This window comes from Gracilinanus agilis, chromosome 3 (genome assembly GCF_016433145.1).
Source record: "Gracilinanus agilis isolate LMUSP501 chromosome 3, AgileGrace, whole genome shotgun sequence".
NCBI lineage: Eukaryota > Metazoa > Chordata > Mammalia > Didelphimorphia > Didelphidae > Gracilinanus > Gracilinanus agilis.
In genome coordinates, this window is record NC_058132.1 from 597,249,740 (window position 1) to 597,272,226 (window position 22,487).

General features: G+C 39.2%; 1 protein-coding gene across 26 annotated transcripts in view; it reads left to right on the plus strand.

Annotated features, from left to right (window-relative positions):
- The first annotated feature begins 16,352 nt into the window (after positions 1-16,352).
- ABI2 (abl interactor 2) overlaps positions 16,353-22,487 on the plus strand; it is a 144,694-nt gene continuing 138,559 nt past the window's right edge. For all 26 annotated transcript variants that reach the window (XM_044670677.1, XM_044670656.1, XM_044670668.1 and 23 more), the window contains exon 1: positions 16,353-16,557. In XM_044670677.1, coding sequence (XP_044526612.1) covers positions 16,441-16,557 — 117 coding nt within the window. In that variant the 5' untranslated portion in view covers positions 16,353-16,440. The remainder of the gene's footprint in view (positions 16,558-22,487) is intronic.

Here is a 22,487-nt window from a genome sequence, read left to right on the forward strand (position 1 = left end):
TGGTTCAAAAGAAGAGAGAAGACACCCTCACCTCACCCCTTTATAGAGGTGAGAGATCTGAAAATATATATAATTACATATAATCCCAGACTTTTAAAATGTATTAATCAGTTATGCTGATTTTTTTCCCTTCTTTTAAAAAAATCTTTAAAACATACTATTTGTTAAATGGGATGGTCCCCTGGGTTGGAGCAGGATAATGGAGAAAATTTAAGTGATGGGAAAAAATAAAATTATATCATAAAAATGTATTCTTTTTTAAAAGTAGGGTATGATTATGTGACTTATGCAGTGCTGACATAAAAAATGTTTAAAAGGATTAAATCTAAAACTAACTAGATAATTATATATATATATACAATAAATATATACATATTTATATATAGTTTCAGTTGTTCAGCTATGTCAAACTCTATGTCACCTCATGGACTTTTGTCCAAAGAGTTTTCTTAGCAAGATCCTGGAGTGGTTTGCCATTTCCTTCTCTAGTGTGTCCCCATTTTTTTTTAAATTTTAAACCCTTAACTTCTGTGTATTGACTTATAGGTGGAAGATTGGTAAGGGTAGGCAATGGAGGTCAAGTGACTTGCCCAGGGTCACACAGCTGGGAAGTGTCTGAGGCTGGATTTGAATCTAGGACCTCCCGTCTCTAGGCCTGGCTCTCAATCCACTGATCTACCCAGCTGCCCCTTGTGTCCCCATTTTACAGATGAAGAAACTGCATCAAACATGTTAAGTGATTTGTCCAGGGTCACACAGATAGTAAGTGTCTGAGGCTAAATTTGAACTCACATCTTCCTGACTCTATGCCCAGTACTTTTTATCCACTGAACCACCAGGCTACCATATGTGTACACACACACATCTCTCAGGCATTTTAAAACATATTTTTCTTTGAACAACTAAAATAATTTTGGGGGGAAATTTAAGGCTCTGCATTCTTAATGATGCATGGTGAAAAAATTCAGTATATTTACTTTTCCTATATTGTGATTTTGGCTTTTGTTTGTATTTTAGTCTCTGTTCCTCCTATGAAAAGGAAGAGATCTTTTGTGCAGTAGCCACCTGGTCATCACGTGAGATGACTTTCTGATCAGTGGACAATGATTGCTTTGCCAGCTGGGTTAGGAAAACAGGAAATATTACTTCATTCACAGGATTTACAGTTTCTAGGGAAAAGATGTCTGTCTTATATTAGTTGTCTATTACTCAGTATTACAGTTACCACACTGGCATTTTATAATATACTTAGCATATTTAAATGCCACAATTTAATGAATGTTTATAATTTAAATAAATTATACTTTGTTCAGAGATATTGTGTCAAGCTGGGCTGCATGCTAGTAACTTAATCAACTGATTTTTAAGAATGCATAACTAAAACCTGCAGCTAGTTTAAGCCCTTACAATTCTAGCCAACACTGAAGCAACAGCCTCTTTATTGGTCTTCCTGAATCAAGTCCCTCCCTATTCTGGTCAAACCTTTACACAGCTGTCAAAATGATTCTCCTGAAGGGTAGATGTGACTATGTCATTCCCCTGGGAGTCAATAAAATCTAGTGGCTCCTAATTACCTCTAGGATCAGACATAAATTCCTCTATTTGGTCTTAATGCCCTTCATCATCTGCCCCAACCTACCTCTCCGGTCTTATTAGGAAGGGGTGAATGGGGTACTCAGGGAGGATTCACATCTTTGGTATGAAGGCTTACTAAGTCCTTTTCAGGGCTGCTCATCTTCTTTTGATGTATACCTTTCACCCAACTCCCACCTGTGGCTCCAAGAAGCTGTGCCATGTACAGTGGCCACACCTTGATAAAACCATCTAGGCAAGTGGGTGAAACCAGACTGAGGATAACTGACAGGCTTTGAACACATTGATGAGGCAGGGGAGAGGTCTACCCCAAGCATGCGAAGGCTCCTCCTGGCCAAATGAGAATAATTAGTACCAAGGGCCATGAATGCACGGGAAGCAAGTGTGAGGGAGCATTTAGAACTTGGTCAGACATCAAGATCCAAGGGTAATACTTGGACATGTTTAGATATTTCCTCAATAATTACTAAAATTTCAACCTTTTCTCCATTTTTCAACTAAGCTCAGGGCTCCCATCACATTCATCCAATAATATTTATTTAATAACCTGGAGAAATCACCTTTCTCCATAATAACTACTGATTTCTCCAAAAAGTAAATCAACATTAATGTTGCTAAATTAATAATTTACTAAAAATTACATAAACAATAAAAGACAGGTAATTACAGTGTTTAAGTGTTTCTTACAAATCAAAATCATAGTCACCTTAAACCCTTCCTGTAATGGCATATGACTTCTCTTCATTTCTTAATAAACAGTATCATTTCACACCATTTAGTTCTTTCAGGATAATAAATAAGACTTCATAAGAATCTTCATGGTAAGATAAAGCTTATAATGGTTTTATAAAGAAAGATATATTCAATAAAGATATATCCAACTTCTAAAGACAGAGGTTTTTTTTTCTAGCTTATTTCCTGCCAGTGTAGGTAAACCATTTTTTCCAGCTTCTATCAAGACCTCATTCTTTATCTTTTTGTAAAGATATTTTATCAATTACATGTAAAAACAAATTTCCACAGAAGTTTTCTGAAGTTACATGAACCAAATTTTCTCCTTCCCTTTTCTCCTTACCCCCTTCCCAGAGCTGTCAAGAAATTTGGTTTTGTATTATTATGCAAAATGTATTTCCATATATTGTTCATTTTTATATGAGAACAGTCATATAAGAACAAAACTCCAGTATAGAAACCCAAATAAACTATAGTGAAAAATCATATGCTTTGATCTGCATTCCCACTCCAACAGTTCTTTCTCTGGAGATGGATGGCATTCTATGACTTAAATTCCTCAGAATTGTGCTGGATCATTGTATTACTGAGAGTAGCTAAGTCTTTCACAGTTGATCATTCCAAAATATTGCTGTTATTGTGTATAATGTTCTCTGGGTTCTGCTTATTTCATGCTATATCCATTAATGTAGGTCTTTCCAGCTCTTTTTGAAATCATCCTGTTCATTTCCTTTAAAATTTTTTTTATTTCTTTTTATTTTTTTAGAATATTTTTCTATGATTACAAGATTCATGTTCTCTCCCTCTCCCTCTTCTCTTCCCTCTCCTCTCCCAGAGCTGACAAGCAATTCCCCTGGTTTATACATGTCTTATTGCTCATATTTCCATATTATTTGTATTTGTAATAGAGCAACCTTTTAAAAACCACAACCCCAAATTATATACTCATATAACTGAGTGATAAATCATATATATTTCTTTTGCTTTTCTATTCTCATAGTTCTTTCTCTAGATGTGGATAGCATTCTTTTTCATAAATTCCATGGGATTGTTCTTGATCATTGCATTGCTATTACTAGCAGAATTTTTCCACAATGTTTCATTTTCTCTCTATAAATGTTCTCCTGTTTCTGCTCATTTCACTTCGAATCAGTTCATGGAGGTCTATCCAGTTCACATAGAAATTGAGCAGTTCATCATTCCTTATAGCACAATAGTATTCCATCACCATCATATAACTTGTTCAGCCATTCTCCAATCCTCTCATTTTCCTTTTTTTTTTTTTTTGCCACCACAAAAAGCACAGCTATAAATATTTCTGTAAAAACTTCTTAAAAATTTTTTGGGGTACAAACCCACTAGTGGTATAGCTGGATCAAAATGTATGCAATCTTTTAAAGCCCTTTGGGCATAATTCCAAATTGGTTTCCAGAATGGTTGGATCAATTCACAACTCCACCAGCAATGTATTAGTGTCCCAATTTTGCCACATCCCCTCCAACATTTGTTATTTTCCTTTACTGTCATATAGGCTAATCTTCTAGGTGTGAGGGGGGTACCTCAGAGTTGTTTTAATTTGCATTTTGCCATCATTTCTTACAGAACAATAGCATTCCATCACCAACATATGTCATAATTTGTTCAGCCTTTTCCCAGTTGATGGACATTCCTTCAATTTCCAATTCTTTGCCACCATAAAAAGAGCTACTATAAATATTTTTGTATAAGTAGGTCCTTTCTTCTTTTCATGTCCTCATTTTTAATGGCTTTTTCCTAGCCTCATACCTCATAAAATTCTCTTTATAATAGTTCATAGAATAACGGTAAGAGTTCTAACAAGAAAGTTTTTCCTCACCTTCTTTCTCTATCGTCCGTGTTATTTTTCTCAAAGAGCAAAGTTAAACTCAGACACTGATTCAATAGAAAGAAGTGCCTCATAGAATGATAGTTTAAAACTCTCAACTTTTCTGATCTTAAAGAGATACTAAGTTTCTGTAGAAGAGGCTTTTGAGCAAGGGACATGAATAGGCAATTTTCAGATAAAGAAATCAAAATGATCAATAAGCACATGAAAAATGTTCTAAATCTCTTATAGAGAAATGCAAATCAAAACAATTCTGAGGTACCACCTCACACCTAGCAGATGGCTAAAATGACATCAAAGGAAAGTAATGAATGTTGGAGGGGATGTGGCAAAATTGGGACATTAATGCATTGCTGGTGGAGTTGTGAACTGATCCAACCATTCTGGATGATAATTTGGAACCAAATTGCGCTAAGAGGACTAAAAGACTCTCCTGCCCTTTGATCCAGTCATAGCACTGCTGGTTTATATTCCAAAGAGATAATAAGGAAAAAGACTTGTACAAAAATATTTATAGCCACGTTCTTTGTGGTGGCAAAAATTTGGAAAATGAGGAGATGCCTTTCAATTGGGGAATAACTGAACAAATTGTGGTATCTGTTGGTGATGGAATACTATTGTGCTCAAAGGAATAATGAACTGGAGGAATTCCATGTGAACTGGAATGACCTCCAGGAACTGATGCAGAGTGAAAAGAGCAGAACCAGAGAACTTTATACACTGTGGCACAATTGAATGTAATGGACTTCTGTACTAGCAGCAATGCAATGATCCAAGACATTTCTGAGGGACTTATTAGAAAGAACACTATCCACACCCAGAGAAAGAACTGTGGGAGTAGAAACACAGAAGAAAAACAACTGCTTGATCACATGGGTCGATGGGGATATGATAGGGGATGTAGATTCTAAATGATCACCCCAATGCAAATATTAATAATATGGAAATAAGTTTTGATCAATGACACATGTAAAACCCAGTGGAATTGCTCATTGGCTATAGGAGGAGGATGGAAGGAGGGGAAAGAAAGAATATGAATCATGTAAGCATGGAAAAATATTCTTAATTAATTAATTAATTAATTAAATGAAAATTTTCAAATACAAAAAAGGAGGCTTTTGACATAGGGTGATACCTATGTATATATAATGTCTCCTCTAGTTAGGCTGTAATATTCTTCTTCTTTTTTTTTTTTTTATTAAAACCCTTACCTTCCATCTTGGAGTCAATACTGTCTATTGGTTCCAATGCAAAAGAGTGGTAAGGACTAGACAATGGGGGTTCAGTGACTTGCCCAGGGTCACACAGCTAGGAAGTGTCTGAGGCTAGATTTGAACCTCCTGCCTCTAGGTCTGGCTCTCAATCCACTGAACCACCCAGCTGCCCCCAGGCTGTAATATTCTCAAGGGGAGAAGTTGTTTTACTTTTAGTTTTAATTCTCTGTCATGTAGGGTACCTTCAGCACTGGATCTGACCCAAGCTCATTGACTGATTGCTTTGTACATTTACTGAATAATAGAGTATCTTGCCCATAATATGAAAACCTGAGCTGAAAAGGACTGTTGATTTGAGATATTATGGAGAATGAGTTCCCATCAAATGGGAATGTTTTCTAACATTATAATTGTAACTCTTTGAGGGCATAAAAAATCCTCCTCTTTTACCTATTTGTCTGCATGAGGATTCATTTATAGATATGAACAAATTTCAATTTACTTCAGCAACTTGAACAGTACAGTAATTTGTGAAGGAACTGTATGTAATATAATTATAAATTTTTCTCTTAATAATAACTATAAGCTCCTCTTGGAACTTGCAGTTGTCATCTCTTATTTTTTTTTTAATTTTGCTGGCAATGGAGGCATAAATTTTAGGTTTTTGGATCCTCTAGATCAGGGGTCAGCAATGTATGCCTCTCAAGCCATAACTGGCTCTTTTGAGGGCCAGATATGGCTCTTTCTGCAGGAGCCATAAAGTCAATTTTTTTTCAGGCGCTGTTACAGGAGTGCACACTGTGAGCACTGACAGATGAACCGCGGCACAGTAACTAACAGTTTATGCATGACATCGTGCGTCATGTGATATGGCAATGTCATGACGTCACGTGTCACGTACCTTTTGGTACTGCAACTATCTTCTAAGATAGAAGCTCCCTCATTGATATTGCCACGCGAGATGAATCCTGGTCTTCAGTTCGGCTTCGTAGGTGTGCTGTGTGTGCCTCCTTCTGCCCTCCTGTTACTCTTTCCACACCTGTTACTGACATCTTGGGGTTCTGTATAGTGATTGATCGCTTTTGTCTACATTCTCTATCCCTCTGCCTCTGATTTACATGGCTTTATCTCAGTGCATATATACATTTACAATACTGTCTCACTTTTTTTTTTTACCTATTCTGCTGCTATATTTATTTTTCAGTGAGGACATTGCCTTGTTTGTTACCCTGCTGCCTCTGATTTACATGGCTTTATCTCAGTGTATTTATACATTTACAATCCATCTCTGGAACTGTCTCACTTGTTTTATCTATTCTGCTGCTATATTGATTTTTCAGTGAGGACACTGCCTTGTTTGTTACCTCTATTCATGGGGTCTGCACTCCCTATTTGTGGGATTGTTATTGTTTTTCACTTTTCTACCTGCTCTTAAAGGGGAACTATAGTCAGATTACATCTTTACATATGCTTCATTAGTGAGAAACATTTCTCCCCAGTAGTTGTTTCATTTGATACAGAATGATTGAGTAGCAGCACTGATAAACACCTGTACTGGGAAATGTGTGTGATGTGTCCTGGCCAGTTTTCCATGAAAAGGTACCCTCCTCCCCCAATACTTACTAATGCCTGCACACAAGTCATGTCATTTTCTGTAATCTCCTGATCTCCTACTTAATTTATGTGGTCAAATGGCTTAACCAGTAGGCCGGCAGCTTTTTCTTCTCCTGTTGCCTGACTTGAGAGAGGGAGAGGAAAAAGTATTCTTCCCTGAATTTTTCTCTCTTTATTTCAGCAATTTTCTTAGTGTAAAGGAGTTTTATATGTATGTGTGCAGTTATATCACTATTATAGTGCCCCATTAAGTCTTGTTTTTTGATTAATAAAATAGATTGAATTGGATGTTTTTCTTTCTTTTTGTTCTCACAGCTGGAGAAGGGGACAGACCCTTGCTGGTATTTAACTTCAAATTTTCTAATTAAACTGAACTGCACTTTCCTTCCTTTTAATAAAGTAGTCAGCTAATTGCAGAAACCCTTTTATTGAAGAAGATGGCTAAAAGAAGAAGAGGAGTATTAAAGGATGACGAGTATCGTACTTTTCAGCAGAAATGGACAGAGGAATTCGCCTTTGTGGAGAGAGCAGGTTCTGCAGTGTGTCTAATATGCAATGAACAAATTTCATCAATGAAACGGTCAAATATAAAGTGACACTTTGACCTACACCATACTACATTTGCATCGAAATATCCTGCGGGGGACAGCAGGAAGAAAGCATGTGACGAGCTACTGTGCAGAGTGCAAGCTAGTCAGCAGCAATTCCGTGTTTGGACCCAACAAGGTGACTGGAATTTGGCTAGCTTTGCTGCTACTTTAGCAATTGTGAGAAACAGAAAGCCATTCACAGATGGGGAGTATGCCAAAACATTCATGCTTGATGTTGCCAATGAACTTTTTGATGACTTTTCAGACAAAGACAAGATAATCAAATGAATAAAAGGCATGCCTCTGTCGGCAAAAACTGTTCACAATTGTACGATAATGATGGCAAATCAAATTGAGGAATCACAACTGAAGGACATATATGCAGCACTATTCTTTTCTCTCACTGTGGATGAGTCAACAGACATAAGCCATTTATCCCAGTTCAGTGTGGTTGCTCAAGGTATGTTGTTGGTGACACACTATGTGAGGAAAGTCTTGCTGTTTTGCCTTTGAAAGGGACAACAAGAGGGAAGGATTTATTCAAGTCTTTCACTGAGCTCACTAATGAAAAAATCTACTGATGGATAAACTTATTTCAGTGTGTACTGATGGTGCTCCGTGCATGGTGGGGAAAAACAGAGGATTCGTAGCGCTTCTTTGTGAACATGAAAAGAGACCCATCCTAAGTTTTCACTGCATCCTACATCAGGAGGCACTTTGTGCTCAGATGTGTGGCGAGCAGCTTGGTGAGGTGATGTCTCTGGTCATTCAGGTGCTGAATTTTATTGTTACCCGAGCTTTAAATGATCACCAGTTTAAAACACTGCTAGAAGAAGTTGGGAATAATTATCCTGGTCTGCTTCTGCACAGCAATGTGCGTTGGTTGTCAAGAGGGAAGGTGCTCAACCATTTCACAGCTTGTCTGAGCGAAATCTGGACTTTTCTTGAAATGAGAAATGTCGAGCATCCTGAGTTAGCCAACACTGAGTGGCTCCTGAAGTTCTACTATCTTGTAGACATAACTTAACATCTGAACCAGCTCAGTGTGAAAATGCAAGGTGTTGGAAATACAGCCTTATCCTTTTAACAAGCAGTGTTTGCATTTGAAAATAAGCTAGAACTCTTCATCACTGACATTGAAACAGGTCGTTTACTACACTTTGAAAAACTGGGAGAGTTTAAAGATGCATGGACAACAAGTGACCCTGCTCAACATCTTGATCTTCAGCAGCTAGCAGGCTTCACATCTAATCTCCTGCAGTCATTCAAAGAGCACTTTGGAGAATTTCGTGAGTGCACTCGTCTTTTTAAGTTCATAACCCATCCACACGAGTGTGCAGTGGACAGTGCTGACCTGAGTTACATCCCTGGTGTCTCCATCAGAGATTTTGAGCTTCAAGCTGCTGATCTAAAGGCCTCAGACATGTGGGTGAATAAGTTCAAGTCACTGAATGAAGATTTGGAAAGACTTGCATGACAGCAAGCAGAGTTGGCGAGCAATCACAAGTCCGGAGAAATGAAAAATCTTCAACCCACGGATCAGCTGATTGTCAAAACTTGGAACGCCCTTCCTGTTACATACTATACACTACAGCATGTGAGTATTGCTGTACTGACAAGGTTTGGCTCTACGTATGCATGTGAGCAGTCTTTCTCACATCTAAAGAACATTAAGACCAACCTAAGATCACGTTTAACAGATGGAAGTCTCAATGCCTGCATGAAGCTTAACCTCACCACATATCAACCAGACTACAAATCCATCAGCAAAACCATGCAGCACCAGAAGTCACATTAATGGTAAGAAGTACTTTATTCATCATTGGTTAGCACAAAATAACATTATTAAAAATAGTTCAGAGATTTATTGTACTTTAAAAGTGTTGTTCTTACATAAAATGCACATATTTACTTGTATTCAGTGTTAAACATATTGTATGGCTCTCACGAAATTACATTTTAAAAAATGTGGCGTTTATGGCTCTCATGGCCAAAAAGGTTGAAGACCCCTGCTCTAGAGACTAGCAATTTGGGAGTTAAAAGCTCTTTTCTGGACACCCAAGATCCCCAGATGTTACAAATTAGGCTAATGAACCATTCCCTTAGCTCAATTTAGGGGGTTAATTACTAGCCATGATTTGAAATTAGATAGGCTGGACTAAGTGAAATGGGATACAGATTGAAAAACTAAGACCAAATTTAGGTGCTTTTCATCTTTTTTGACCACTGTTTTGATCTAAATAAATTCATTTGGTTAGGAAGTGTCCTTGATATGATTTATTTTTAATTCATTTATTTGCTTATAAAAGTATTACATGGCCTAAGAAAGCTTCATTACTCACACATGTTAATTAAACCACTTTCTTCTACATAAGAGTAGTTACTTTTTCACAAAACCTCAAATTCTATATTATAAATTAGGTAATCTTATGATTACTTAAGCATAAAAATAGCCCATAAAATTTCAGCATCCTTTTCCTGAATCATAGATTTAAGAGACTGTAGAGACTTTACTGGTTATTGAATACAATGCATTATTTTTTACAGATGAGGAAACAGACCGAGAAGTGAAGTAACTAAGGTCAATCAAAAGTAAATAGCTGAAGGGGCAGCTGGGTAGCTCAGTGGAGTGAGAGTCAGGCCTAGAGACAGGAGTTCCTAGGTTCAAACCCGGCCTCAGCCACTTCCCAGCTGTGTGACCCTGGGTAAGTCACTTGACCCCCATTGCCCACCCTTACCACTCTTCCACCTATGAGACAATACACCGAAGTACAAGGGTTTAAAAAAAAAAAAGTAAATAGCTGAGCTAGAATTTGAGCCCAGGATTCCCAACCCCAAATCTAGCACTTTTGTTTTACTGAACCAATTTCTGGGATAGATTTTCAAAACCTTTTGTGGACAACAATGCACTGAAATTTGATCTTAATAAAATTCTGGAAAGAATCTTTTCCAAAATCTCAGAAAGGAAGTGAGAAGTCAAGGCCTCCCAGGTGAATCAGAACCTTCCCCTTGATCCAGGTGTCTTAATTCTTTAGGATCTGATTCAGATGAACTCTCTTTTTCAAAATACTGTATATGATATGCTATTTGTTATATTGGGGGCACCTCACCTAGAAGGGGCTACACCTAGGTTCTAGGTACTCTATGGATCTGTGTCCACTCAATACCATAGCTCACAATCTCCCACTTTTTCTTTTAGGGACATAATTAGTTCAGAGCAAGGGCACTTAATGAAATTGCATTAAAAGTAGTAATAAATGCTTTCTCCACAAACCTGAGTCACACTCTCCCCCAAATATACTCACTATTTCTGGTAAGAATGGATACATGTAGAGCACACATATCAAGAAGCACACATATAGGAAAACATGTGGCCATGGTATATGTAAGGAAAGGCCACTGATTGATGTTGGAAGGATCTTCAGCCTTTACCACTTCTTTACCACTTCTTGCTGGTCTCACATTTTTGCAGTCTCTTCCAAGTGTGTAGTCTCTGCTGGTCACGTAGTTTCTGACTGGTGTTTGAGTGCAGCATTTAGCCTCTGCCAGATAGCTATTGCTGCTAGTTTTCTGTGGCCTCCACCTTCCCTTTGCTTCCAGTTTTCACTAAAATTTTTTCTCAGTTGAGGCGCTCCCTCTGAAAGAGCTGCAGCTCATTTTTGAAAAGCTAAGTCCCTCGAATGCTATGGTGGAGCGGTTAAGATGGCGGCAGAGTAAGGAGCAGCTGCTCCATCTCGCCTAACCGATGCATACAAAACTCCTCAAGGGGACATAAAAACGAACCCAACCGATCAAAGGAACCCCACAACAGGGCGCAGCATTGAAGGTATGCAGAATCGGGGCATTTCCACACTATAAAGGGGTGAAACAGCTCTCACTAAAACAGGAGAGGAAGAAGCTCCTCCCCCACCCCCCCAAACCACGTACAGTGCCAAGGCCAGCGCAGAAGAGTGAAAGCAGGATTGGGGCAACCAGTAAACCACTAGCAGCCCCAGGGCTTGTACCTGCGAGCGGCAGACGTGGGACCCCAAGAGGCTGGGGGAACACATGGACTTTCCCCTGCATTACTGCCCGTCTTTCTTGTGTGGGTGAAAGTGCTGCCTGGGGCGTGAATGAAAAGCCCTAAAGCAGGGACTTTCCGGAGCCTATGTGCCAGTGAAGGCAGGGCCCAGGGAGTGAATTGAGATCTCCAGGGCAGGATAGGTCATCGAGTGAGGACCTGGTGCAGACGGGAGCCCGGCTGTGGAAGCAGTTCCCCACCCCCCACCCCCGCCTGCTGAAGGAGCCTCGGGCAGAGGGGCAGACGGGGGACTACCGGGAGACCTGACCCCAGGACAAGAAGACCGGAGCCATTGGGAGCTTAGAGGGGGCAGGCAGACCCTGAGTGTGAAGACAAAGCTGAAAAGGGACCGGGATAACAATGGCAACACAGAAGAAAAAGATTAGTAAGAAAAATGCCGGAACACTCGACAACTTTTACACAGAGAAAATCTGGACCACAGAGGAGGACAAACAAATAACCAAATCTTCCCCCCCAAAAAATGAAAGCTGGTCACAAGATATTGAAGAGTTCAAACATGAGATGTTGAGGAAGATGGAAGAAATCTGGCAAGAAAATAACAGTTTAAAAGGCAGAATTTCAGGATTGGAAAGTGAGGCAAGTCAACTGAAGACCAGAAATGACCAGACTGAAAAGGAAAACCAAAAGATTATAGCCGAAACCCAAAAGATTATAGCTGAAAACCAGTCCTTAAAGGCTAGAATTGAACAATTAGAAACCAATGATCTCTCAAGACAACAAGAACAAATAAAACAAAGTCAAAAGACTGATAAAATAGAAGGAAACATGAAATATCTCAATGACAAAGTGACAGACCAAGAAAACCGGGCTAGAAGAGATAATTTGAGAATCATTGGTCTTCCAGAAAAGGCAGAAATTAATAGAAACCTGGACTCCATACTTAAAGAAATTATTCAGCAAAATTGCCCTGAAGTTCTACAATATGAGGGCAATATAGACATTGAAAGGATCCATAGAACACCCTCTACACTCAATCCAGATAAGACAACATCCAGAAATATAAATTGCCAAATTCAAGAGCTTCCAAGTAAAGGAAAAAATCTTACAAGAAGCCAGAAAGAGACAATTCAAATATCAAGGAGCACCAATCAGGATCACACAGGATCTGGCAGCCTCCACGCTAAAAGACTACAAGGCTTGGAATACAATATTCAGAAAGGCAAGAGAGCTGGGCCTGCAACCACGGATCAACTACCCATCGAAACTGACTATATACTTTCAGGGGAAAGTATGGGCATTCAACAAAATTGAAGATTTCCAAGTTTTTGCACAAAAGAGACCAGGACTAAATGGAAAGTTTGATACCCAACCACAAAAACCAAGAGAAACATGAAAAGGAATAAAGAATTGGAGGAATTCCATGTGAACTCAAATGACCTCCAGGAATTGATGCAGAGTGAAAGGAGCAGATCCAGGAGAACATTATACACAGAGACTGATACACTGTGGTACAATCGAACATAATGGACTTCTCTACTAGCAACAATGCAAGAATCCAGAGCAAGGCTGAGGGACTTATGAGAAAGAAAACTAGCCACATTCAGAGGAAGAACTGTGGGAGGAGAAACACAGAAGAAAAACAACTGCTTGAACACATGGGTTGTTGGGGATATTATTGGGGATGAAGACACTAAAGGATAACTCTAGTCCAACTATCAATAATATGGAATTAGGTCTTGATCAATGATACATGTAAAACCTAGTGGAATTGTGTGTTGGCTAAGGGGGTAGGGGACCTTGGGGGAGAGAGAAAGAACATGAAATATGTAACTATGGGAAAATATTCAAAATAAAAAAAAATTTAAGTTAAAAAAAAAAAAAGAAAAGCTAAGTCCCTCAAGTATCCAGTCATCAAACTGGGGAAAAAAAAAACAAAATGGAGCCTTCAGTGGCTTTTCTTCTCATATGAAGAAAACTCCTGTTTCTCTAAGACTGTGCTGGAAATGTATACTTCCTTTCCACAAGGGGATTCCTTGCCCCAGGTTAAATTTTTTGGAACAGAGGGCAAGAGTCATCCTAGCTAGCCAGTGTGTACTTTAAGTTTTATTTCTATTTTAGAAAATTAAACTTCTTAGTCATTAGTGGCTTGGATCTTTGTTCTCTGTCAGAAGCTTCACTATAACTTAGGAGCAGAAAGTCCACTTAACTGTTCAGTTTCCAATTGTTAAACTTGTCTGAATCAGCATCTATGTAGAGGCTTCTCTTCTAGCAAACTAATAGAAGGTTAGAGTTTCCCAGTTTCTTGAGTATATCACCCAAAGGAGGGGGGAAGAGAGAAAGGCACAGGAATAAAACTACCCTCTTGAACAAGGTCATTTTCTTCATCATGCTTTGACAAATTCCTAACCTTTTATGTATATAGTGGAAAGCACCTAACTTGCATTTGGAATAAAATAGTCTGGGTAAGATTGCTAGATCTGCTGCTGTTTATTATGTGTAAGACTTTGGGCATGAAACTAATTCTCAGGCCTCATATTCCTCATCTTTACATTGAGGTTGGATGATATAACTTCTAGTTCCATAGCTATGATTTTATGAGTATGTGGCCACCAGTGATTTCTTAAGAATGGTACATTTTTCAAATTAGTGTTTGTACCAGGAAAAAGTTCATAGCAGAAGGTATTTTTGAGAAGCTACAATAATTTCCTCATAATCTCATGAGGATTTAAATGTTCAGCCAGAGAAAAGGAAGTTCTGATTCGGGAGCTACTAGACAGCAGATTAAAAGCAAGAGCTGTAGCAATACAAACAAAGAAGAAAAGATACTTAATTAAAATTGTAAAATGGAATGTTAGGGGTTTTGCTTCTTCAACTTTAACTCTACATGGTGCCAAAATGATAGAGACTTATAACAATGTGAGACAAAGTGTTGGGATTTGGGAAGGTTTTAGTTTTAAGGAACGAAGAGAAAGTCATATATGTATTGTGACAAATAATTGACTTTTTTTGGGGGAGGGGAAGATACTATAAAATCCAGTTCGAGTTGTACTTCATGGATTATGAGAATTGGGGGGAAATTCTATGATTACTTTCTTGACAGTGATGGCAGTCTGTTTTGGATTTTTATAGCACTTCTTGACTTTCACAGTGCTTTCATAAAGAATCTAATTTTATCACACTAGCAGCCCTTTGAGGAAGGAAGTTCGGAACTAGCAAAGTTGTTTTTGAAAGTTTCAATGCTGAATACATGATGACTAGGATTGAGGCAGAGAAGTAATGGAAGCACAGACAATTTCAGGGAGGAGAAAGAACCAGCCTCAAGGAGGATATATGGAGCTACAATAGTTAAGAACTTGGACAGTATGCGATAATTAGGATGAATTTGTTTAAAGGGAAGACAATTTTAGTTTCTACCTAGGGAACAAAAACTTGAATGTCAGAAATATAGAAGTGATTTTAAGCAATGAAGAGGAAGGATAACAAGGACCTAGAAAGGAAAGGAATATTTATTGAACCTCATGGCCTTTTAGAACTAGAAGGGACCTTAGAACCAATCTCCTCTAATTCTTTTGTGGATGAAGTGGAGGTTGAAAGATAAAATTACCTGCTAAGGCTAAATTTAACAAAGCGGCACCCTGGTGGCTCAGTGGAGCCAGGATACACCTGAGTTAGATTCTGGCTTCAGACACTAGTTGGAGGATCCTGGGCAAGTCACTTAACATGTTTGCCTCAGTTTCCTCATCTGTAAAATAGAGATAATAATAGCCACTTTCCTCCCAAGATTGCGGTGAGGATGAAATATAAGATGATTGCCAAGCACTTAGCATGGCTTCTGGTACAGAATGTTAGCTGCTCTTATTAGTGTCACGTCAGAGCTGGGACCAGAACCCAGCCTAAGGCTTTTTTGCCTTTATAACATGGAATCTTGAAGTTGTTAAAACTAAGAAACATATTTGGGAGATTTTTCTCCCTTTTCCACGGTTGGGTGTTTAGCCTTAATTTTGACTTCACATGGCACCAAAGTGGTAGACCTTTATGGAAAATCTATATGGAAAAGTCATTGGATTTGAAGCCGCAGGATTTTGCGGTTTGAATCCTTCTGACAAATTCTTCATCTGCGCAAGTCATTTTCCCCATGTGTGAACCTCAGGCTTCTCTTCTATAAAATGGGTAAGATGGATGCCTTTCGGTTCTTCAACCTACGAAGTATTAAAACCACCAGTGCGAAGTGGAGTCTAGGGTTTTGGTGCGGCGAAGGGGAAATCTGGGGTCTATTTTCTTGGGCTGTCTGGGTTTGTGAGGAGAGAGAAAATTCTCAGAGACTACCCGTGACTTCTCGCAGAGGATGACCCCCAGAGAGTACAAGAGGAGGCGGAGAGGGGAAGCTCCCTTGCCTCAACTCTCTGTACCCACCAAGGGTTAACCAAGCGACCCAAAGACGGGCCCACATCGCAGGCTCCCGCCTCCTCCTGTTGCTAGGAGACGCCGGAAGTGGAGGAAAGGGGGCGGGGGCTGGGAATTGGGGGTCGGGAACCAGGAGTGGAGGGCCCAGGAGCGCGTGCCTCCGCCCGCGCGCCCCCGTGACCGGTCTCGAGACCGCGCGTGCGCCCCGCCCCTCTCTTAGCCCCTCCCCCTCCTTCTCTCGCTCCCGCTCCCCCTCCCCACCTCGCGCGCAGCAGTGGGTGTTTCTCGAGCTTCCCGAGTTGCCGCCGCCTCGGGCGCTGCTCCTCCTCTCCTGTCTTGGGTTTCCCTGGTGCCGCCGCCGCCACCGCAGTTCTGTGTGAGGAGGAGGAGGAGGAGGAGGATGTGAAGATGGCGGAGCTGCAGATGCTGCTGGAGGAGGAAATCCCAGGGGGCCGCCGGGCCCTGTTCGACAGTTACACTAACCTGGAGCGAGTGGCCGACTACTGCGAGAACAACTACATCCAGGTGCCCGGCATCCCCCAGGCAGGCGGCGGGCAGGGTGGGGCGCGCGGGGCTGGGGCAGGGAAGCCGCAGTGCCTTGGGGTCTGGAGCTGCTTGACTGGAGCGAGTTCGGGGTCCTGGGGGGTTCCTCCCCTCCCCTGCCTTCCCCCTTTTCATTTTCTTCTCCCCCTGTCCGCCCCCTCTCGGTCCCTGGCCGCGCGCCGTTCTTTGGGGTTGGGGGGGAGGTGTGCTGTGATGGTGGCCGAAGGGCTTTGCCTCTTGGCGCTTTTCCCTGGATCTGGGGCGGGGGACCGAGGGGCGACGCTGGTGACTGGGTAGGGGTGAGGAGGCCGAAGCTCGGAAACACTTAAAAAGCTGCAAATAAATCTTGTACCCATTGCGTGTGTCATGTCCCTGCCTCCTCATTTCTCCTCCCCCACTCCCAACCCCCGCACCCGAGGCTTGTCACCGGGTTTAGGATCGTGGGGGAGGCAGAGTGGCATTTTAGACATTCCCTGCCACCCCCAATCTCCCATTTCTTATTCATTTGCTGGTTTATTTTTAATTTAATTTTAATTTGATGCCCGATCCCCTCCTCCCTTTTCCCTGTTAGATAGTTTCGAGATGGGGAGATAAATGTTGCTGCTCTGTACGGTGCCTAACACCATTCACCCTGCTTTTGAATTTTCAAAAGATCCTCTTTTTCCCTTTTTTCTTAGGGCTAGCAAGGAAAAGATGGGAAGGCACTTGTTTCTTGCAGAAAGTTGTCATTTTTTTTTTTTCTCAAAAAGAAAGGAGGTTGCACTATAAAGTATCCTCTCGTCAGTGAAACTAAATGATGATCTCCTTTGGGAAGGAAAATCGTACATACTTGACACAAATTATTATGAAAGGAAAGAACTTCATGGCTTCATTTCTTTCATTTCTTCAACTAGAGACTGGTTGGTTTGATGGTGGGAGACAAGGAATCTGACTATTCCTGTATAAATCACAGGTGCCTTTTATAGAGCTCTTCCTTCCCTTAAGGAATGATTTGGAAAAGATCTATTAAATAGAAAATTCCTGAGCCCTGTACCTTTTATTTTTCATCTAGTTTATTAATTTTCTATTACATATATTTTATTTTTCTTTCTATTCTCTAGGGATAAAGGTAGTAGTGTAAAATGTGTGGAAACGTTTCTTCTCTGTCCTTTTCCCCCCTTTCTTTGTTCATAGTTGTCCTTTATCTTCAGATATATATAGTATAATATAAAATGAATTAAGAGAAATTCAGGATAAAATTTTATAGATTCACAAATTTTCAAATGATATATGTGATTGTAAGGATATAACAGGAAGTAAATGTGAGATTTAACTAGTCTGGACAGATATTAGCATATATAATGACATTTCTCAGTGTTTTATTGGGAACAAACATTTCTACTCAAGATTGAACCAGTTCTAAACCAAAATATTTTTCATATCATCAGAGGTAGTTGGAAGAAAAGAAGTTATAGTCAGAATTTGAAACATTACAGAGCAATCTTTTTTTTTTTTTAAAATAGGAAAGAGTTATGGGACAGAAGAAATCTCAGCTGATAATGGAATGAGGAAAGTTAGTGGATTAGAGAAATAAGACTCAGACTGGACTAATACTATTGCTATAACCCACTTTGAAGTAATTGGTAATCTGCTATAGAAAATATGGAAATCACTAAATATTTTCCAATGGCCTATTGAGGAGATGGATGGGTTGGAGAATTGGCAGAAAAAAGGATAGAAAGGAGTGAATGACTTTTTTCCTTTTAGATTATGCCTGCAACTATACTTTTTTTTTTAAACTGAAAGATCCCTAATTTAAAATTTTATTTTTTTATAAATACAGATGTTATTGACAGGTAAGCCTACATGGAATAATAAAGCTTAGAGGTTAAATGAGTCATTGATACTCCAAGAAGTCTTTCTTCTCTCTTCATTCCCCTGCTAGGAAAAAGAGTTATACAGTAAATCCTATATGTTGTCCAGTTAAAGACATTGAAAAAAAGACAAATGTTGCTACAAAACAAGAAAAAAATAGTTTTCTTGACACTTGTATACCAGAATTAGTTGCTAGATTAGTGGTCAAACTCCAAACAAAAGACAAAATACTAACCAATAAAATTTTGGAGATATTTTACAGGTCAGATTTTGTTTTCTGAAATAAATATAACAATTACAAAATTTTGCATTTTAAAATCATTAGAACGCAATAGCTAAAAATTTTATTCTTGCAGTTATAATCAAGAGTTCAGATATTAGGTTATGTATGATAGCTTTGGTATAAACAGAACACGTGCTTTGAATTCTTTTAAAGTGTATGGTTTTGTACTGATCCTTTCATACCTTTTGCTTAGTTTCCCTAGTGACCAAAGAGTTGGCAAATAATTGGAGATACCTCTAAATCAATAAGTTCAATTGTTATTAAGTTTGTACTATATGTAAATCACAGCTGTTTTCCAAAGTTAAAAACAATGAGTTTTTGCCTCATAGAAGCTTATGGGTAGTTTAATAAGGGAGGGGATGTATGTAACCTGTACACAAATAAGTATAATAGAAGATAGATTGTTAAAAAGACCAAGGAAAGATCTGAACAATGTACCATAAGAATATTTGAATAAGGAAAGATCAATTTTGGAGGAATTGGGAAAAGATGATATCTGAACTGGAAATTGAAGAATTTCAGTAGATCAAGGGACATTGATTTAGGCATGGAGGATGGCCTCCAGGGATGTACAAACGAAATGCATGCAAATCAGTATCACCTACCAGTTAATATTCTAGTTTCTCTGGAATTCAAGTTCTTTGGATCCTGAAGGAGAATAAGGCAGTAATATGAAACAAAGGAAGATTGGTTGAACTCCTACAGAATAAGGAGTTTATATTTTATCTGAAGGTTTTTTGGGTGGAGGTGGTGTGGTGAGACCTGTGTGTATCATGAAGATTATTTTAGCAACTGTATTAGGTTGGAGGGGAGTAGAGACTCCAGTCAAGATTACTGGTTAGGAAGGTGTCATATGTCTTCTGATGAGAAGTTATGAGCATGTGAACTAGGGTGACAGTATAAGTACAGAAGAGGGAGTAGCTAGAAGAGATTTTTAGAGGTAGACACTAGATGTATTACCCTGGGCAAGTCATTTAACTCTGTTTACCCCCCCTCCCCCCAATGGACAGGAATGTCAGTTTATTGAATATGGAAGAGTGAAGGAAAGCAGACAGTTTCAAGTGATTTAGAGGTTTCAAGTTTATGTGCCCAGGAGATTAGTATGCTATCAGTGGTAGTAGGGAAGTTGAGAACAACATCAGGTTTTTTGGTGGGAGATGTAAAAGGGAAATAATGAGTTGAGTATTTGATGTGTTGAATTTGAGGTACATTCTGGGAGCTTACACCTGAGAGTTTAAGGCTGAATAGGGAGTCATATATAGGTTTTAATTAGCTAGGAAGTACAGTAGCAGATAGAGCACTGGACCTGGAGTCAGGAAGATCTTAGTTCAAATCCTGTCTCATAGTCTTATTAACTGTGTGACCTTGGACAAGTCACTTAATTCTTGCCTCCATTTACATATTTTTAAAATGGAGATGATAATCTACCTTCGGAGGTTGTTGTGAGGATCAAATGAGATAATTATGTAAACCACTTAATACATTGCCCTGCACATAGTAAATACTATTTAAATGTTAGCTATTATTATCATCTACAAATAATTGATAATCAAAGCAGTCAATAAAGCCATGGATGAGATTGCCAAAGGAGAAAGTATAGAGATAGAATATGATGGAAATGTGAGCCTTGAGGTGCACACACAATCAAGGGGATGGGAAGGAGGAAAATGAATCAGTAAAGAAGTCCAATAAAGAGAGGTAGAGATATCACTAGCCAAGAGAAAAGAGTATCAAATAATCCATAGTTTAAGGTACTACAGAATGGTCACGAAGGGTGATGACTAAGAAAAGGCTATTGAATTTGGTAATTAGAAGGTCAGTAGACTACATTGGCCAGCCTAAGACGGCTTCCATTTTTTAAGTAGAAAAGTGAATTTCAACAATGAAAATAAATGGTTATTCACTTTTTGATTGGACATATATCTAGGTTTACGCCAATTAAAATTCAGAAATAGGATAAATAATAGAGCAAATGAGATCAAAATTTTAAATATCTACCTTAAAAAATGAGAAAAAAGGACAATTATTCAGTTTTGTCCTTTCTCACAAAATTTGATTTATACTTTAATCTCAACTAGGCCTTCACTGTTGCTAGACAACCCACTATACCTCCCTTATCAAGTCACTTCCTACCCTCCACAGCAGCTCTTCCACACCTTTTTCATCCATCCATCCATCCTCAAATCTCTTTTTGCTCCCCCTCCCACTGATGTCTCAGCCAAGAACCTTCATTCATATTTTACAGAAAAAAAAATAGGACCATTGACTTTGAGCTCTCTATTCTCCCCTTTTCCTTATCTCTCAGATGACTTCTCTTCTTGACTCTTTCACTCTTGTCTCACATGATGAAGTGGTCTTCCTCCTTACCAAGATTTTTTTCTCTGTGTGCTGACTCCTCCCTACTGGTTGTGAACACGCCCATTTTGTTCCTATTCTGAAAACTACATGTTCCTTTCATCCTCACTAACTAGTGCCCTATAGCTCCTCTATGATATCTTCCTAACTTGCAACTAGCTAAATTCCTGAAAAAGGCCATCTACCTCCTTTATGTGCCTTCTCACTTTATAAACTTTAAAATCTGGCTTTTGACTTCTTACAGAAACTGCTTTCTCCAAAGTTACTAATGATCTCTTAGTTGCCAAATCAGATGGCTTTTTCTCAATCTTCATTTTCCTTATTCTCTCTTCAGCCCTTGACATTGCTGATCACTTTTTCCTCAATGCTCTGTACTCTTATAGTTTTTCAAGATATCACTCTTACTTGATTCTCCTATCTTTGTCATGGCTTCTAGGTCTTTTTTGCTGGATTCTCTTGCAGATCACTCTCTCTAATCATACATGTCTCTTGGGGTTCTGTTTGGGACCCTATTCTCATGACCCTCTGTATTATTTCACTAGAGATTTCATTTGCTCCCTTGGAGGATTTAATTACTATCTCTATGCTGATGATTCTCAAATCTACCTATCCTGCCCTAAGTACTCCAACTGCCTTTCAGGCACCTCAAGTTGGATGTCTAATAGATCCCTTAAACTCAGTTGTCTAGAATGGAATTACTCTTTCCCCCTAAATCCTCTTTACTTCCTACCTTCCCCATTATTGTAGAGGGCAATTTGAACCTTCCATCCCTTAGCTCACTACCTATGAGTCATACTGGACTCCTTACTATTTCTTACTTCTCATATTTAATCTATTGCCAAGGCCTGTTGAGTTAATCTTTGCAATATTTCTTCAGGACTCTCCCTTCTCTCCTGTGAACATGCCTCTGCTCTAGTATAAGGCCTCAATACCTCATTCCTGGATAGGGTCTGCTTGCCTTAAGTCTTAACTCAGTCCAATTCACTAAAGTGATTTTCCTAAATGGAAAGTTTGACCATTTCACCCCCTATTCAGTAACTCTAGTGGTTCCCTATTGCCTTCAGGATAAAGTACAAAGAGTTCCATTTGGCATTCAGAACCTTCATAACTGATTCCCCTTCTTACCTTTCCAGTCAGTCTTCTTACACTTTACTTTCTATCATTAATTCTTCAATCCAGTGACACTGGCCTTCTGACTGTTCCTTGAATAAGACTCTATCTCTTGGCTCCCTCACCCAGTTTGATTACTGATTTCCCTGGCTTCCTTCTAGTCCCAACTAAAATTCCACCTTTTATAGGAAGCTTTTCTCAACCTTTCTTAATTCCAATGTTTTCCCTTTGCTAATTATTTCCTATTATTTTGTATATAGTTTGCTTTGTTTGCATGTTGTTTCCCTTGTTAGATAATACATTTCTTGAG